At 30.2% G+C, this 18,840-nt stretch overlaps 1 protein-coding gene across 1 annotated transcript in view; it reads left to right on the plus strand.

The window, feature by feature from the left end:
- Positions 1 to 5,966: 5,966 nt before the first annotated feature.
- LOC132943760 (protein Wnt-5b-like) overlaps positions 5,967 to 18,840 on the plus strand; it is a 66,033-nt gene continuing 53,159 nt past the window's right edge. The window contains exon 1 of the mRNA XM_061012848.1: positions 5,967 to 6,398. Coding sequence (XP_060868831.1) covers positions 6,307 to 6,398 — 92 coding nt within the window. The 5' untranslated portion in view covers positions 5,967 to 6,306. The remainder of the gene's footprint in view (positions 6,399 to 18,840) is intronic.

The following is an 18,840-nucleotide window of genomic DNA, read 5'->3' on the forward strand; positions in this document are numbered from 1 at the left end:
TAAAACACCCTGTGAACAGACCAGTGTGAACGATCACGGTTTAGGATAATAAACCGGTTACTCACCACTCGCCGTTTTATAGAAATTGGTCTCTATAGTGATGCGCACAGACCACAGTTACCACCAAAATATAAAGCGCTCTCAATGTATATAATTATTAATTGTAATTATATATTATGTATCAAAATATAAAAATAATATACATCATACAATTAATATTATACACAGTTTAACTACATTAATATCCACTAGGGCACTAGATGCTTTTCTCACAGCCCGTAACCGAAGATAAACACTGGGCATCAAAATAAATGCTCCATTGAATAGGTACTTGAATCAAGGTTTATAGCTATTATTATTATCCAGAACATTGCCGTTGAGTAAGTAACCTGTATACACAGATCTGTGCTGTATATCTTTAATCGTGGGTACGATGTAGATCACGGACTATAAGATACTAATATATCTAAATATATACATCTTAGTCCGTGTTGTAGATAAAACAGTGTATCTGTATTGAGTCCAGGGTAGCGCCTTGGTGGAGTGTTCATTTTACGGCGTTTGTAATGCGGGCATTATCCGCCGGGAGCGTTAAAAATCCTATTTTGTTGTTTTTCTAATAAATACGGAGCTGTTGTTTGGGATCTTTTTACTAGTTTTACCACTTGTGGGAGTGAGCAAATTGAAAGGGTACAACTCAAATTCCTTAAGCATGCAGCTTTTATTTTAAATATTGACCATCCTCCTCATGATTATTATCCAGTTATGCACAAGCTTGATTTAAGTTCCTTAGCTGATGGAACCAAGTTGCCAATTTTAATTGTCTCAACCAACTAATAGATGGCTATGTTAACTCTCCTGTTCTACTTTCTTCGATTAACTTTAAAGCCCCTTCCACTTCTGTTCTTCACATGTATCCATTTTTTACACCTAAGTGCAACACCAATAATTTTGAGACCAGCCAATCTTTAGAATGATGCATATGCGGGGCTATTAGTGGTATTTTATCTTTTTAGTACTTGATATAAATTTATTTATTGTTGTATATATTATATTGTATATAATTTGTAAGTTATAACTTTATAATATGTTATTGTTTATATTAGTGTGTAATTGTGCTCAATCCGTATTGTTGAAAAATAAAATAATTTTTTTTGAAATTTTTTTGAAACTGGTTGCATTGGACTATAGACATATTATGTCTATGCATTGGACTTTAGTTTACGAAATTGTATTTCTAATCCATTTAATACGATATTTTTAATTAAAACCCTTTTTCACAAGTTTTTTGTTTTTTTTTATTATTTTAATTTTAAGCAACTTATTAATCAAGAATCTGATTCCAATTCACCCTGTAAATCATCCAATATCAGTATATGAGTGAGAGTTTTTCCTGTAAAGTGTGTTTTTGCATAAATCCCGCTTTTCATTTTTGGTTCGCGGGGCCGTTGCCTGTTGACCATAGATAATATGTGATAATATTATATTATTATGTATTATCTATGTTGTTGACATTTGTATGTACTAACATCGTGTGCGTAGTTAATCCCATAACAAAATAAATTAATTTAAAATGTATTTTGTAATCCGATAACATTATTGTTCGTATACCACCACAGTCTGTTGTACCACACTCATACTAATTATTATCATTTACGACGAACACAAAGGCCTCTGGCGGCGGAGACGAGGTTGCATATTGCCTAAATATTGCCCCTTATTAAATAGACACTAGCGTACATACACATTTATAATTATTTTTATTACACATCATTTTTCATAAAAATATAATATTTTGTTTTAAGATAAACACCGTGGACCAGTGCTCCAAGGGCGCAATTACTCAACACAGACCCCCGTGGGGGGCAAGTCATGTAATTTTGAATACATTTTGTATTTTTAAATTTTAATAAATATGTTTGTATATAATGATATTATCATTGTATAAGAAAAACGATTCTGAGCGAACTGCGAAGACGGTCAGTCAGACTACGATATTACTAAGTATATTTGATGATATTATTGTGAATAAAATAATTTATAATATATAACCTATTTAAATGGAACCTTGTTTTACATTTTCAATTATTAGCTAGAAAAGTTGAACATTTTATACATTTTTAACCACAAAATTGATGAATGTTGTCAAAAATTGAACTTAAAACATTTATAAGAAAAAATTGTGTCTATGTATTTTTAATATTTTTAAACTGCTATCAAAATAATATATTAGGAGCCATATATTAAATTTTCAAGCTTTTTTGACCAATAAATAACATTTTATTGACATTTACAGAAAAAAAAAACTAAAATATTGGAAACTAAAAATGTCTGTAAATAGCTATTTAAACCAGCAAAAATATTTTGAAAATGCTAATATCAACATTCAGTGAAAATGACATGTATCCACAGTCATTTGATTTAGAGTTACACCAAAAACGATTTTGTCGAAAACCAATATGCGTAAAAATTGAAAGTCGAAGCATTATTTCGATTACTTATCTTGTACGCAGACTCAAATAACATAGAACTACAAAGAAATTTAATCCGAGGAAATCGGATAGAAATGTGTTAATAAATCATATAGGTTGCTAAATTACTCACGATAGGCATTAATCATGTTTTTTGTCCACTTTTTAGGCTCGCACTTCCGCACGAAAACAAAAAATCCAGAATTGTTGTTCAACAAACTAGTATTAGTAACATTATAAAACGAAAAGGGTGATTATCTTAATGATCGTCCTTCAAAAATAATAAAACACCAAATATCTAACAATTATTTAGAGCCGCGTCGACTTTAACAATATGTAAATAGACATACAATTTATTTATTAATTAGATGGAGTTTTTCTCGAGAATGTAGGTATAATAGATATACGAAGTTTACTAAAGCTTCCAAAATCACTTTCTAAAGTACACCAATACATAAACAATGCGATCCCGAAAACAGTGAAGGATGAATATTTTATTTTCGTGAATGACCCATTAGATTATTGTTTTATTATAATGACGCTTTCGTACATAACGGTTGTATTCAGTTTACTCCTGAATAAAAATTAAAATTCATACTCAGTCGTTTGAGAAATACGATAAGTGAAAAATTCCTGTACCTATATAAACAAATGTTTGCAGCCAAAAACTTTATTCATTGATTTTGAAATTTAAATTTATCTAAGTGTAAGATTTCCTAATAATAAATTAATATAATTATTGTTGGATATCGTTTTAATCTTAGTCAGTTACATGGTGTGTACCTATACTAGCTACCTATTTAACATTTTATGCACAGCATAATATTGTAATATGCCGATTTGTTTTCGTTGGCGAAAAGTTTTAAGTTCAAAGTTTTAAGTTCCTAAAAATTGGATCCACTGCATTAATGCAACCATGACTCCCGTAATTCTTCCGAACGTAAATTACACAGATTGCTGGAGTTTGGAGACCCCATGGATGACCCCTAAGTCATAATATGGTTACTCCGAATAACGCTATTTCTGATTTTTAACGCAATTTCAACAGTTTTATTCTGGCTTTAACAATTGTTGAAAACTTTGAAAAAAATACTGTTGTAAAAATATACAAAATAAATCAAAATATTCAAGCATATACCTACATTTTTTTGTAAGTTTTACGAATCTTAACTATGTAAGTTTCCTAAAAATAATTGTAGTTTTTATATATAAGTATATATATATATTTTATAATTAGGTATACCTGGACAACAAAGTACCATTTGTTACCACATTCAATTCATTCAAATCTATAGAGGCGCTATAAGAAACTTTTGGAGACTATTCTTATTATTCGCATTCCACTTTCAAGAGTGTTGTATAAATTATATTTTTGCTTCAACCTGAAATTTCAGTTTTGAGAGTCAGTTCTATTAACTGCAGTAAGTCTATAATAAACCCAATAAACTCAATAAATTAGTTAAAGCTAATTATTCAAAATGTTTGTTTTATTTATAAAAATATATACTTAGGTATTATTATTTAAGTTAATACAAATTAAACAACTTACATTTTTACCACTAAATCCTCGAAATAATAATTAATTTAATAATTTAAATAATAAAATATATACTCTTGAAATATATAATATGATAATAATAATCGAAAATTATCCGTTATAAAAATAATGATTACGAGTTCAGCTAATTGCCAATATGTACACAAATTAATATTATAGTTATTTCGTTTCATTAAAACACTATATCTACAGTCTTCACTGACTATACTTGTGTTTAAATAATAAAATATACTATAACAAACTGTACTGTTTATATTACTGTACTTATGGTTTATTTGAGAGTTTATATTAGCTGCGAAGCTATATTGTTGAAAAATTTGGTATTGATAAAGTTATAGGTATATATTATAATAGTATAATACATTTATAAATACCCGATATTTTAATTTCATACGTACCTAAGTACTAAGTACGCTACAGTACTAATAACTATAGTACCTTGTTGTTTCATTTTACAACTATTAAGTCAAAAACTATTTATTTGAAAATATTATTAACCTACATATTAATATATTATTATAATATATTAAATGCAATTATTATATTTATTTTTTTAATATAATTGCATTTAATAACATATTTACATAATACTAATCCCTTTATTTATTTTTTTAAATTTATTTTAAGTGCTTCAAAACAATAAAAATTCTAATGGTTTAAACTATATTATTAGTAATTACAAAGAAGAACAACTGTTTAGCTTCTGCGCAAATATTTTTCAACTGTGCATGGTCCATTTATAGATTACCGACTATACATTATAATAATACAGAGGGAAAAAAATGATTGTCATTGAACAGTCGTTCTGGACGGCACACGTTGTTCCCTTCGTCATTTCACGTTTACCATACATAATATAATACAAATCTCTCGATCTTTTTTCCCCATTATCCATAGACCACCATGTGGGGGGCCGTTCATAATTTGTATAATAACTTCTTTATTCTTGTGGACAAGCACAACTCCCAAATTAGACCGTATCGATGATATCCTCCCCGCTGTGCATTTTTTCTTTCATCCCCGGCTATATATTATATGTAGGTATACTAGACAGGTGGGCCTATTAAGCATTAAACAGTGTGGTTGATAATATATTAATATTGGCGGTGAAACATACACGAGCAGCATTGACCAAACAAGTATAATATTTAAACATTATAGTATCAGGTATTATATTCCATTAATAATTGCACTTACCTACCTAATTATAAAAATATAATAATGAATAGGTACTGATGAAAAATATTTATTATATCAATTTAAGTTTTTTAATTTGTTGTTTTTGCCTTTTATAAGAAGTATTGAACTATTAGGGTTTAGGGTTATGATAGAATACATGGTAGTAGATAATATAATATTATATAGAAATTAAATATGTAGAGGTATACCTATATTTAGAAATAAAAATTTAAAATTATACATTATTATTATTTTAAAATTTAAAGTTATAGCTTAACTTAACAAAACTATGTCAATTATACAAATATTGTATTTAAGTACCTAGCTAAGGTTATTATTATTTGAAATAATTTACAATGTGTACTTAATTTGTATATTACATTGAAGAAAATTATCTCTATAATTTTAGAAATTTAAAAACGAGTCTATGTGTTCTATACATAATACTGAAATAAAATATTGTTTTATGTTGTAATAAGTAATAATGAGATGAAAAATATCTTTATATTTCGTTAATGTTGTAAATATTATTTACTACATTAAATTATATTTTATTTTTGAGTATTTCTATACGCAGTATAATAATAAAAGTCTTATTACTTCGAGGTATTCTGAACCGTAATTATATTTGTTGAAGTGCGACCGTTTTTGATAACGAGAGTAAAATCTTGTGTGGAGGGGGTTAAGGGGTTGTGAAAAAAACAACATGGGAGGGACCCGACCGCCGGTTTCTAATTCAGTGTTCTTTCAGACGGTAACGCCTCTTCACGGACCATTGTGAATGCAATGCAGTACGACGGTGTGGTGTGTCTTTTTAGTTCGTCTTATTCGTTCTTCTAAATTTTATCCATAAATATAACATTTTTATTTATATAATTATTAATATATATATAATATACATATGCGCATAAATTTATAAATATATAAATATATATATATTTTACAAATATTTAAGTTACAGTATACAACGTATAGTGATTTTCGTGATTTTTCAAATATGAATGAATGGAAAGCTCACCGTGCAATATTATAGTGATTCAACGTTGTGTGATAGTCAATATGTTCGATTAAAAATTGTGGCCGACACACGATTCAGGCATGAATATTAATTTTGCTGTGTTTATTTGTGTCTTACTCATTGTTAACGGCGTTACGCGAGCGTATGCCGGGCATGCTTCAAGTATAAAATCGTAAGTTAATATAAAATATTTATACTATTTATTATTAAGTTACGTTGACGTACACTTCATCGTATATTATTGAAATTAATATTTTAACTAATAACTGAAAATTAATATAATAAAAAAAAAAACCAATGGTCATCAATATTATTCGTTAGAAGAAAAACCATAGGTACACTTTAATTATCATTTCCAACCTCTTAAAATATTTACCTCACCCGGCTTACCCTACGGGCATATAACCCCTTTTAATAAAACAAAATATTTTTCTTGATGTTGCGCATAGTTGTTTGAATGTTTTAACATCTACCATTGTAAATCTAAAGATTTATATTTTATGACTATTATATTAATGATTAATTTTTATTTTTATTTATGTTGAACAAGAAATTAAATAGGTAATAAAATAATATAATAATATTATAGTCAGGTAATCAATATTGGTGTATGATAGAAATAATAATACGATTCTTTGCTTATCAGCTGGAACGTACGATTAAGCTAAATATATAAAACGGTGTTCCCAAAGTTTAATAAGCAATAACTAATTACATCAATTTTTATCTTAATATTTTATAATTTTGAATTACATTTCTCTATTTTCTATATAATAGTTAATGACTAATCGTAAACACTAATAATATATTTTATCCTAAAACTAAATTTTAAATGAGTTGCAAAAATTGTATAATTAAACTTTATCAAACTTAATCACTGTGTAATGAATGTTTTTTATCGTCAAAATCAGCCGTCTACTATAAATTACTTTTAATGAAGTTTACAAATAATTGTACAGTATCTAGAACTAATCCTATAAATATAAATATTTGAAAGAAAATACTTTTATTTTTAATTTAAATAAAATATGAGTATAATATACTAAGTAATAATAGTTTTATATTTAAACTAACAATTTAAATTATGAAATCAATTAAAATCTTACTTATTGATTTTATTTACTAAAAAAAAATATTAAAACATTAATGATTATATTTTAATATTTACTTGTTAGAGTATGTAAGTAGATACTCATAATAACTAAAAATTGCACAAGAAAATAATGTCCATTGTGTTTGTATTGTACTTAACAGTCTGAAAACAAATTAGTTATTCGTATAGATTTAAATAATTTATTTTAATTCCTGTTAATAAAGAAGATTATATTATTTTATTTTAGTTAATAATAAAAATGACAATTATTTATGAGTATAAAAAGGTAATAGTTTTTTTTATAATTTGTTTCAAATATTAGTATCTAATAATAGTTGATTAGTTTTAAATTAATATCTCATTCTTTCAAATTCTAAACTATAAAGTTAAATGAATTAGTAAATTACCTAGCTGTCTTAATTTTGTATATTATATTATTTTGTACATGCTTCATTATCAAGTATTTTTGGATTTATTATTACATTTTAATTCATTTTTAATTTTATAATACATTGTCAATGCAAAATACTTCTTATAATAAACCCCCCCCCCCCCCAAAAAAAAAAAAAAAAATACGATCTTATGATTTATGTACACAACATTAGAATACAAATTTTATTCCAGTAAAACTGTTATTCCTTATTATTTTCGAAATTGCTGTTAAATATAATATACTATACGTCCTGAACTCTAAACATTTTACCGTATCAAGTTCTGATTTTTGAGGTTAGAGCAAGGGATCAAAACGCCATCAATCAACTTAATAGGGGATCACAAATGGATATTAAACGATTTATTTCATGCGTGTAATTATGCCAGAAGACCTGTAATTATGAGTAGGAATGTGTGTATATACAATAGTCACAGGGACCGCCTGCCATATTTTGGAAGGATATATTATATTGTAAAAATACATTTAGGAATATCTCATTGTAAGGGGGGTACACACCTTCTAATTTACGGCAAATTATAACTATTATTTTTTTTTTTATAAGTGTGTTAATTTCCTTTCGTCTAGACCCACAAAACTACAAAAGAATATAACATGACTGAAAACCATATAGATATATTATAGAGGTACCTTAGTACTTCTATATAATCTTCGGCATGCACAATGGGAAAAAATAGGGTATACTTTGTTAAACATATTATACGTTGTATATAGTATATACATACAACAATACGCACACATACCTATATATATAACTATGGTTAAATATTATAATATATTTTATTGTTGTCATACTGGCTTCCAAAAAGGAAGGGGGAAGTGTAAAAAAACATAATATCTGTCCGGTCGATCTGCATTGTTGAGTTCTTTTATGCACTCCATTCATGGTTTTTGGCACAAACCCTTTTTCCGCTAAGAAGTTATATTATTGAATTACCGTAAACCGATACGTCTAATCTTCTTCTTCTTCGGCTATATGCTCAGCTCCCACCACACCAGTTTCGGAATTTTTTCTACCTTTTTATTCGTTCTCAGCAATCATTTGAACCGGATTTCTATCGTTGCAAAACGATCACTTAGAAACCCGATCTGTATATTATTGCGCATGAAAAAAAACGGCATTAAGGCCGCAGACACAATTAACTCTATTCAACTGTCTACGAAGCTTCTGTGTTTACCCGCGCGTCCGCTCTTTTCTGAATGCAAGCTTTTAAGCCCGCGAATGTAGATACATATTTGATTTGCATTCGGAATACAATGAAGTACATTTCTATAGTGCTGTTTAATTAGTATTTTAATTGACCGCCAATAATACATATATGTACTATATACGTCATGCACATTGCATACACATATAATATATGTGTGTGTGTGCATTTGAAATATGTTTCAAAATATATAGGTACCCGTAGGCTTTATAAAAGACCACACACATATAGTTGCTATTCAAAATACTTATTATTACGATTCAAATGAAATGTATAAACAAATGTATACAATATATTAGATACATACATATATATATATATATAAATAACACTATAACTTAACCAAAATCATAACTTTAAATTATTTTGACTAAATCATTTAGGTATGAAAATCATATTTGTGTAATTTTCTTACTGTTTTGAAAAATTGTTATAATTTTAAATTCAAGCATAATACACTGGATAAGTAACATTTTAGTATTAAGGGGTTTTATTCAATTCTACCACTGTAAACCGACCGCATATTGACAATAAATGACTAAAGTAATTTCATTTTTTGGATACATGTATTGATTTACATGATAGTTACATAAAAAGTGATAAATGTTATTAATTATAGCTAGGTTTATCCTTATAACTTTTGTTATAATCAATATTTAATTTTTTTTAATATTTATAGTAAACAAACATATTCATTATTAAAAAATAACCAAATTTATTAGGTACATAGTTAGTTAATTACATTTATTAGTTCTGTCTGTTACATTCTGTATAGGTAGTGATAATTTAAATGTAACTAATTTTTATACTGTATATAATGTAGATTTAGGTATACTTTATATTTACACAGACAACTTCAGAAACACAGGTAATAACTAAATAACCAATAGGTGTCAATTGTACCACTTAATTATTTAAAAGGTTCCTATTTATACTTTAGGTGCAGTACTTACCCCTTTTTAATGTATAATATATTGGACATGGTTAAAAAATGTTAATTTCTAAGGTTAAACAAATAAAGGCGTGAACATCATTTGTTGTGGGAAAGAAAGCAAATGAAAATCTAATGAACTCTGAGAAAAAATATATATTTTTTTTTTAAGTAAATAAGAAGTGACAGTTTTTATATATATTATGGAAATAATATGTATGCTCAAGGACAATTTATTGAAAATCGTAGAATATTGATGATCGCGAGTATCTGTAATATATTATTTATATTTCATCCAAATAACTACAGTTGCATTAACTCAGATAGGTATTTATTTTAACGTTTGTATTATTTTTTACTATGAAGTTAAGTATAATAATACAATTTTAAATTATATTTCGGCAATAATTAACAAAAGTATTTTTAATATGCGACAATAATGAACTGCAATGATTAATTTATTGTTGTAATTTATAACTATAAGCATAATGTGTAGGAAAAACTTTACCTAAACAAGTTAATAAAATAAATAAGTCAACGTGTAGATGGTAGAATATAGATTTATTAAGTTATTAATCTATATCTAGGAAAGGCATTTCAAAATCAAGTTGTAAAGTTCTTTAGTAACTTTGTTAAAATAACTGTCTTAACTATGGAATATTTGTTTCGGTGTAAAAGATAAATAAAGATAATAAAAGATTATGTAGGTAATTAAGTTCGAAATTGTGCTCCTTACTAAAAAAAACACTGATTGATTTGTTTTACGAGATTATTCGTAGATCTTTAAAGAAGATCTGAAGTATGTTTTTAGAAGATATACCCTCTATATTTATATTAGTGCAAAGTCATAAGTATTTGTCTAAGTACTTACTGTCCAAGTTTATAGGTATAATAGGTACAGCTGATCTATAAAATGCCAGATTATGGCAACCTGATTATTTAGATACCTAATCGAACTAATAAAATATAAAATACCTTACCGCCATTATAGGACCTTTAAAAAATTATTTATTCAAATTTAATTAAATTCGATAGCATATTTTATGCGTTGTGCTAATGATATTATGTAAAGCGTACAATAAAAACACGTTTGGAAGTATTGTAAAAAAATAATAATTGTATTATTATTTTTTTAGATTTCATAATACTAAAAATACCTATGATTAGAACATAGATTATAATATTATGTAGGCGCAATAAATTACCACAAGGATAACCGGGATTAACCTAACATAGGCGGGGGGGAATATGGTACCAGGGGGTGCTTTAAGTCATGGGAAATTTTAATCGAAAAAAAAATAGATTTATTTTATATACCTATTATGCATTTATGCATAATAATATAATATTATCGGTAATGTGATACTACCGTATCCCAATATAATATATTAATATTATGTTATTACGAACTTTGTAGAGTAAAAATCGTTTTAGTGTGTATAATATGTACGAAAAATATTATAATGACCGCAAACTAAGCGGTGGCGTGTGCACAAGGCACAACGCGCCCGTAACGATATAATTACGTCGATTACGACGCGTCTCTCGTGTTCCGGTGCAGTGCGCGGCGGCGACGTCCGAAGTTTTGAGAATGTAACAATATAATATAATATTATCTACCGCGTCAACTTTTCGTGAAACGTCGACCCGACAACGACGACGCACGTCATCCGGACGGACGGTATATTTTTTTCTCTCTCTTTCCAACCCATTTCACGGCTGAATAATAATTATGCCGAAAACCCGTGTGTCGTATATTACGTTATATTATAAAGAATACGAAACGAACCACTACCTCACTAATCGACTTCAACCATGCGTACAGTGCTTACCTTATATATTATTATCATTATTATTATTAAACGCATGTATATGTTTATATATACATAATCACAAACGGTACAGCGCAGTCGGATCTCATTAGTAACGTTACGGACACCCGTTTTTAAAAGTCGATCAGATTACAAAGCCCATTTTTATTTTTTTTCCTTTGCGTTTCCATGCCCGAATATAATATTTTGTATGACTGTATAATACGACGGTCATATTATCATTTAACCGCCACAGTGCGGTGTTGCGTATAATAATATATTTAATATTTATATATCATATAATAAATACTGCGCAGTGTGTACCCATGTTATATTAATACGCTATACGCGACCGTAAATTATCAATTTTTAATTTTAACATTAGTTTTCTTTCGCAATAGATTCACGACGGAAGAGGAGAAAAAAGTAGTTACAACCCGTGCACCGCCGACCCGGTGTTCTAATATTTTTCGTACGCCCATATCATATTAGATATAATATTATAATACTTGCCTTTTCTTATTATTCCACGTGGCTTTTATAACATTATGATATCATCATATCTTGCACTGCATCGTGTCTGCGTCGTGTAACGGTCGCAGAACCACACCGGCACCGCGTGCTGTATATTTTGCTGTATAATATATAGAAGCAGCGTTTCCTGCAAAATGCGTGTTATTTATCACGCCGGCGAAAATCGAAAAATGATTAGTAGTAATAATAATAATATATTTTATGTGTAACATGACAAAAGGGAACGCTCGCCGAACGTCATTATATTATGCGAGCGCATACACTGTATTTTAATAATATACGTTCGGGTTCGATGTTTTTACTCTCTCCCGCGTTCCGATAGATCGTCCTCGTCGGCGGCACACACTCTGCGAGTCTGTGGCGGCGGGTATGCGACTCCTCAGTATACGCACGTATCATATATAAATATATATATTGTATATACATATGGGTAGGCACATCGCGTAAGATTATAATATATTTTTATATGGGCACTTCGGCTGATTTATATACTTTGTGGTCCGTCGTTTGTGAGACCGCGTATACCGACGCCCCTCCCCCCCGACGACACCGCCCGCCGTCATTTCGCGCCGCGGTGTATAATAATAATAATAATAATATGATCGTGTCGGACGGCCGGACGGGCATAATGACGCGTGTTCGACAGTTCTCTACCGCCGCCGACAACACGACGTGCTGCAACGCCGCGCGAGTATATAATATTATTATTATTATGCATATGTATATAATTGTATATAATATGTGTCGTGGCCGCTGCGACGTACATATACGAAGTGGCCGCTGCGACCAGCGTTATTTTTTTATTTTTGTAAAAGGGGAATGCATGTTTTGCGTGTACAGAAAATATGTTTTATGATCGAGTATGACAAACAGAATATTACTGCCTATATATATCCGGACGCGGTGAAAAATTAAATTTCGTGGGCATCGTACTCTATGCGTTTGCCCCAGCCGAATACACAGCGACTATGTATATTGTACGTAATAATATAAAATTTATAATATAATATAATATTATTATAATCCTGCTAATGCGTGATAGAGGTCTACTCGGGTATACACTATAATACCTATAAAATCCGGGGCTCAGACCCGTTTAGATGAACTAAGCGAACCGTTTAAAAATCATGCGCTTCAAAGTCCAAGTGTAATATATAAGCAGATTTTTGTTTCAAAACACATATCTATATATCACGCTGATGTGATGTATTAAATATCGATCATAGGTTATACAATATGGTGGATCATATTCATATATTATACAGGTATTACTCGCCTGTCCGACATAATATAATAATTTGTTTTAACCTAAAAGCTATAATATATATACTCTGAACGGCGTCGTGGTTCATGAACGCATTTCAACTCCCATGTTACAGTTTATATAATACGTATCTGATAATTTTCAATGTTTAGAGCGACGCAATAAATTATACGGGGATAAAAATAATAATAAAAAACTCGTTCCACACTTTCAGAGGGTCATTATGCTGCACAGGGATAGGTTGCAGGGCGATAAAACAAATTTTGCACAGTAAAAAAAAGTATCCCAACTATTTCCCACAAATATCAGTAAGCGTATTCGTTCTGGTCGTGCATGTTATAGGTAAGGGAAAAGGGTGTACCAAGTAATAATGTCCATAATCGGCAGATGTAAAACTATTGTAATCGGAAAAATATCTCAAAAAGTAAAAACGTTACAACACTATATTGTTGTGTATATGTTTTTGGGGTAGTTTGGGATTGTTTTTTAATACATTCAACAAAAATATTTTTTTCGAAAGTTTTCAGTAGTTTTGATATTAAATGTATATAATATAATATATTTTTTGGTATTAAAAATCACTATAAACGTTGTTTTTAATTAATTTTGAAATCAATATAGGGATACGAATTCAAGACATATGCATATTATTACTAACTAGGGGGTTCTAAAGTACTCAGTCGGTCAGTCCTCCCCTTAAAAAAATATGTATTAAGTATACATATATTTTTAGAAGTATATTATATGGTGTCTTTCAATGATAAATAATATGTAATTTTTCCCACCCATCAGTATAAATAATTGTCTAGTTATGGTTCCTATTAAATCTTAATATATAGCTTTGTATATTTCCATCTTCCGACGTACACAATACTTCATAATATGTAGATAATAATACCTATAGATAGTCTGTGTTTATAATATATGTATGGATTTTAATTACTTACAAAAGTAACATTTTAATGGACCTGCAGCTAAGCCTAAATCATCAAAAACATCGAAGAAATTGCCTATTCAGATTTCCCAGTCGGGCGGATGTCGCATATTATTATTAGGTATATGTATACAGTATACACTGTGCAGCAGTCCGACAGTGTGATGGACGAATGGTACGCCCCCTATTGAAAAATAGTACATGTAATTTATTGTCCAATAAACCGGACGAAGCGTTTCGACATTTTATGAAATAGGCGACGACGTGGAAACAAAAATAATATAATGGTAATAAAAAAATAAAAATGAAAAAAAAAATAGGGAAGAAAAAAATCAATTAAATTTTAATCACAGACGCTGGGAGGAGTTGTACGAGTGTGTATCACTCTGCGGCCAGCCCCGAAAATTATTGGACACCGAATTACAGATCTCAACACGTTGTAATCATATAATAATACTGGTTTTTTCCTTCTTCGTCTCGTGTGAGAGATCCTTCTACACGAATTACCGTATACAAAAGAGAATGGAATGGAATGATATATATTTTTTCCTTCGTCCGAGGTCTTCGACGAAAGGAATTCGAGTCTTCGGTAGCCAAAGTATGCGCCGACAAAAAAAAAATAAGGAAAAAAGTAATAATAACAATTTTTTCGAAAAAAAATCGGTTCCGCTCTATGTAAGGTATCTCTTCGTATATATACTACGGTTTACGTGCGTGAAACTTATTCTCAGGACCGCTCTTTTGACCTCGTAAACGTGTCACCGCCAAGTGGAATATTGACCGCAAACCTATTGTTTCGAATTAAAAGAGGAAAGCAGGGATTTAGATTGTTGCCTAGGTGATTCTCATTGTTTTCGTTCGTCACTGCTACAGCCGTCACGAGCGTTTTAAGTATCTATACCTATTTATGCATTATGTATATTACTTCTTTATTATATTCCCACGGAAAGTCATCAATTAGTATTACGTTTAAATCATATAGGTATACCTGCCAACCAAGAGCGTTTGAAATAAATCGTATTACCATATAATAATAATCCGTGGAAAACCATATATGTAAATTATAAATTGTATATAATATTATATACTAGGTATGTAGTAAATGTAAATTATAAAGAGATTTTCAATTTTAAAGGTACATGTATAGAATTGTATGACAGTAGTGCGTTTAAGACAGGAAACAATAATAAAATTAAAAACCCCGCTGTATAATATCTAATATAATTTTCTTCTCGCGATAACAATATCACAATATACTATTAATCAGTATACTGTATAGGTAGCCATAATATCAGCAAAGCACATTTGGAATAGTTGGAAGAAATCATATTGAAAAATGTCAAACACCTCGAGTTTGCTGCTGTCGCGGGTCATATAAATATATAATAAGTAATAACATATACTTATACCTAATAACACTGTACCCAATATACTCCATCTTATATATTACTATCGGACTTGGGACTATATATAAATGAATAATATGATGTGAAATGCATAATACTTAATTATTTTACCGAGGTAAATATTTTTCAAGATTTTCCAAACCTATAGGTAAACAATATACGCACAACATAGTACACACTATAAATGTACAATACATTCTTCGTCTTAGTGGTGTAGGCAGGTATACAGATGTCCTACAAGGAGTCTAAATAATATAGAGGACTGTAAATGATGTAAATTCTACCTTTACGAGCAGCCGCGTATAATCTCCGGGTAACAGGCCGCGCGTTTCATCAAGCTGGAGGTGATATATGAAGCTCATTCATGGCTCATTCTGCCGAAATTTCGTTGGACTTTAAAACACTATAAGTATGCACTTATTTATGCGGTGATGTTAACGGTGTTACAACAAGGTTCGATTGAAATTCGTAGTGAATCGAATGGCGGTAAAGATGAGTGAGACTAATAATGAAACTACGGATGTGAAGAAAACGATTGGCAACTTTACCGTAGTCTTAATTGGTTGATAAACAACGAAAATTATCTAGGATATTTGAAATGAACATACTAACATTTTATTTTCGGGACTCAACTTACCTATTACCTTTTTTTCGGGACCCAATTTACCTATCCCGAAGTCACCTATATTATTCACATAGGTTCCTTGTAGGAATAGACTGTTTCGTGCTTTACACGCCGTTGTTTGGAAATAAGAATTGATTGTATTTGCATAATATTTTAATATTTCTACAGGGGTGGAGGCCTAAACCATAAGTTAGTGTGACGGCCGACGGGGTCGCGTCGACATATTTTGCCCGCGATTATTAAACGTCTATATAATCCGCCTCAATTGATATATATATATAATATATATTATAAAATAAAGGGTGGCAGCTGCCTATAAAAAGAATATTACAGCATTACTTTCGTACGAGTATTTCCTGTATAGATTCACCGATAATATTACAAAAGACGAACCACAGTATAATATAAGAATCGTCTTCGTAATGATATGATGTAGACGACGGGACATCGATTTAGAGGGCACTATTCGTACGTATAAAATACCTACAGTGGTTACACTCGTAGTAATGTTTATATAATTATATATAGGTATAGTGATATGAATTTGTGTGCGAATCAGTCGGTGCGATAAATCGTTTGAACAATCCGCACAATAAACCGCGCATTCACACACACACACACACATTCATATGATATAATATCTTTGACATACCTTTACATTATGTTATATTATATACTACGCCGCAAGCAGTTAACGCGCACATTAATATATTACACTAGTAAACCGTAGTAGGTATATTATTTTATTTATATACATTATACACTTATGTATATATAATACAATGTATATACTTATATAATATGTTACCTATATACTAAATACCAATAACTAATATATTATGTATGGATAATGGATGCGTTTCGCGGCGTGCGTTTGAAACGAGTCTGGAGAATTTTCGGACGGTAATAATATAATGACTTAGTTAGATCTCAGTCGGATGACGTGTATGGAGTGAATCGTTGTGCGGGTGGCAGAGCGAGTAGTTTTTTTTCGCGGTATCAGTGTTTTGTTTTGCCGGTTTTTCTGACTGTCCCTCTCACTCACTCAAAAGTCTTTCTGTCTATTTCTTACACCTGTCGAAATAATCTCGTGACGATGTTCGTCGCTGCACCGGTTGTCCGGCCACCGCCGCCGCCATCGTCGTCGTCTTCCCTGTCCCGTGAATAGAACCGCGGTGACCGTGTTCGTTAACGCGTATGCAAGTAGGTATGAGACGTATAATATTATAACGAACATAATATAAATATTATGTTACACGCACGGCGAAACTCCGACGCCGAATCAAAACGAATGGGCGTGTACCGTAGCCGTGGCATCCGACTATGCTTTGCGTACCTGTACATCTGTGCGTGTGTGAGCCTTCCGCATCTAGTTAATAAATATCAATATTTTACACACACACCTCACAATGTGACCATATATACCTCTATATTACGTATAATAATATATTAATATATTATAGACCTGTGTTTTATAATATCATTGTTGTTATTATTATTATTATTATTTATATTATATAGGTATTTATATTGCCTTGTGCCCGAGTCTGCGGTCCTTCGTATGATTTTGTTATTAGTTTTTCGTTGTGATAATATGGTATTGTTGTCATGAAGACATCAACAGGTGGTGGTGGCGGCGTTAGTGCAGGTATATACATATATACATGTTTATTGTGTCGGCGGTACAGGATCCCCGCGTGCGTTGTAATAATCCTCTTATAATTGCCCAGACGTTAGGAGGTATTTTTATTTACATTTTTATTTTTATTGGTACACCTTTATTATACACACATATATATACGCTGCACGTATGTACCTACGTCTCTCAACGATCTGATTCCATTTCCACTCGTCACAGTCGTACACCTTTAATCTTTTTATATAAAATATAGTAGTTATATATGTATTATAACTACTATTATGTATATTGTATACTATAATAAACGTCCACTTGCTCCTCGCATTTATTAAGGGGCGGCCTTAACGCATTGTGATATGATGCAGCGTAAGTGTGTAACATTATACCTTTTATACCATGTTTACATAATATCATGATATTACGGTAATAGTCGCAGACGCCACATGGCGATGACACTGTTTCGGCGCTTCAAAAAGACGATATAATAGTCAATAGGTATAAGTGTATAACACGCTGTCCTACGTAAATTTACGTAGGACACTGTGTAATAGGCATGCAATATGTATATAGTTACGAATCGTTCTTGGAACATTATTATGATTTTATTTTTTTGTTAGGTATTATTTATTAGATCTTTCAGCTATAAGAACATTATGTGTAAATGTGTTTAGAAATTCAGTGATCGTTTTGGAGAAAAAAGCTATTCATAAATAGAAAA

The sequence above is a fragment of the Metopolophium dirhodum genome, chromosome 4 (assembly GCF_019925205.1).
Source record: "Metopolophium dirhodum isolate CAU chromosome 4, ASM1992520v1, whole genome shotgun sequence".
NCBI lineage: Eukaryota > Metazoa > Arthropoda > Insecta > Hemiptera > Aphididae > Metopolophium > Metopolophium dirhodum.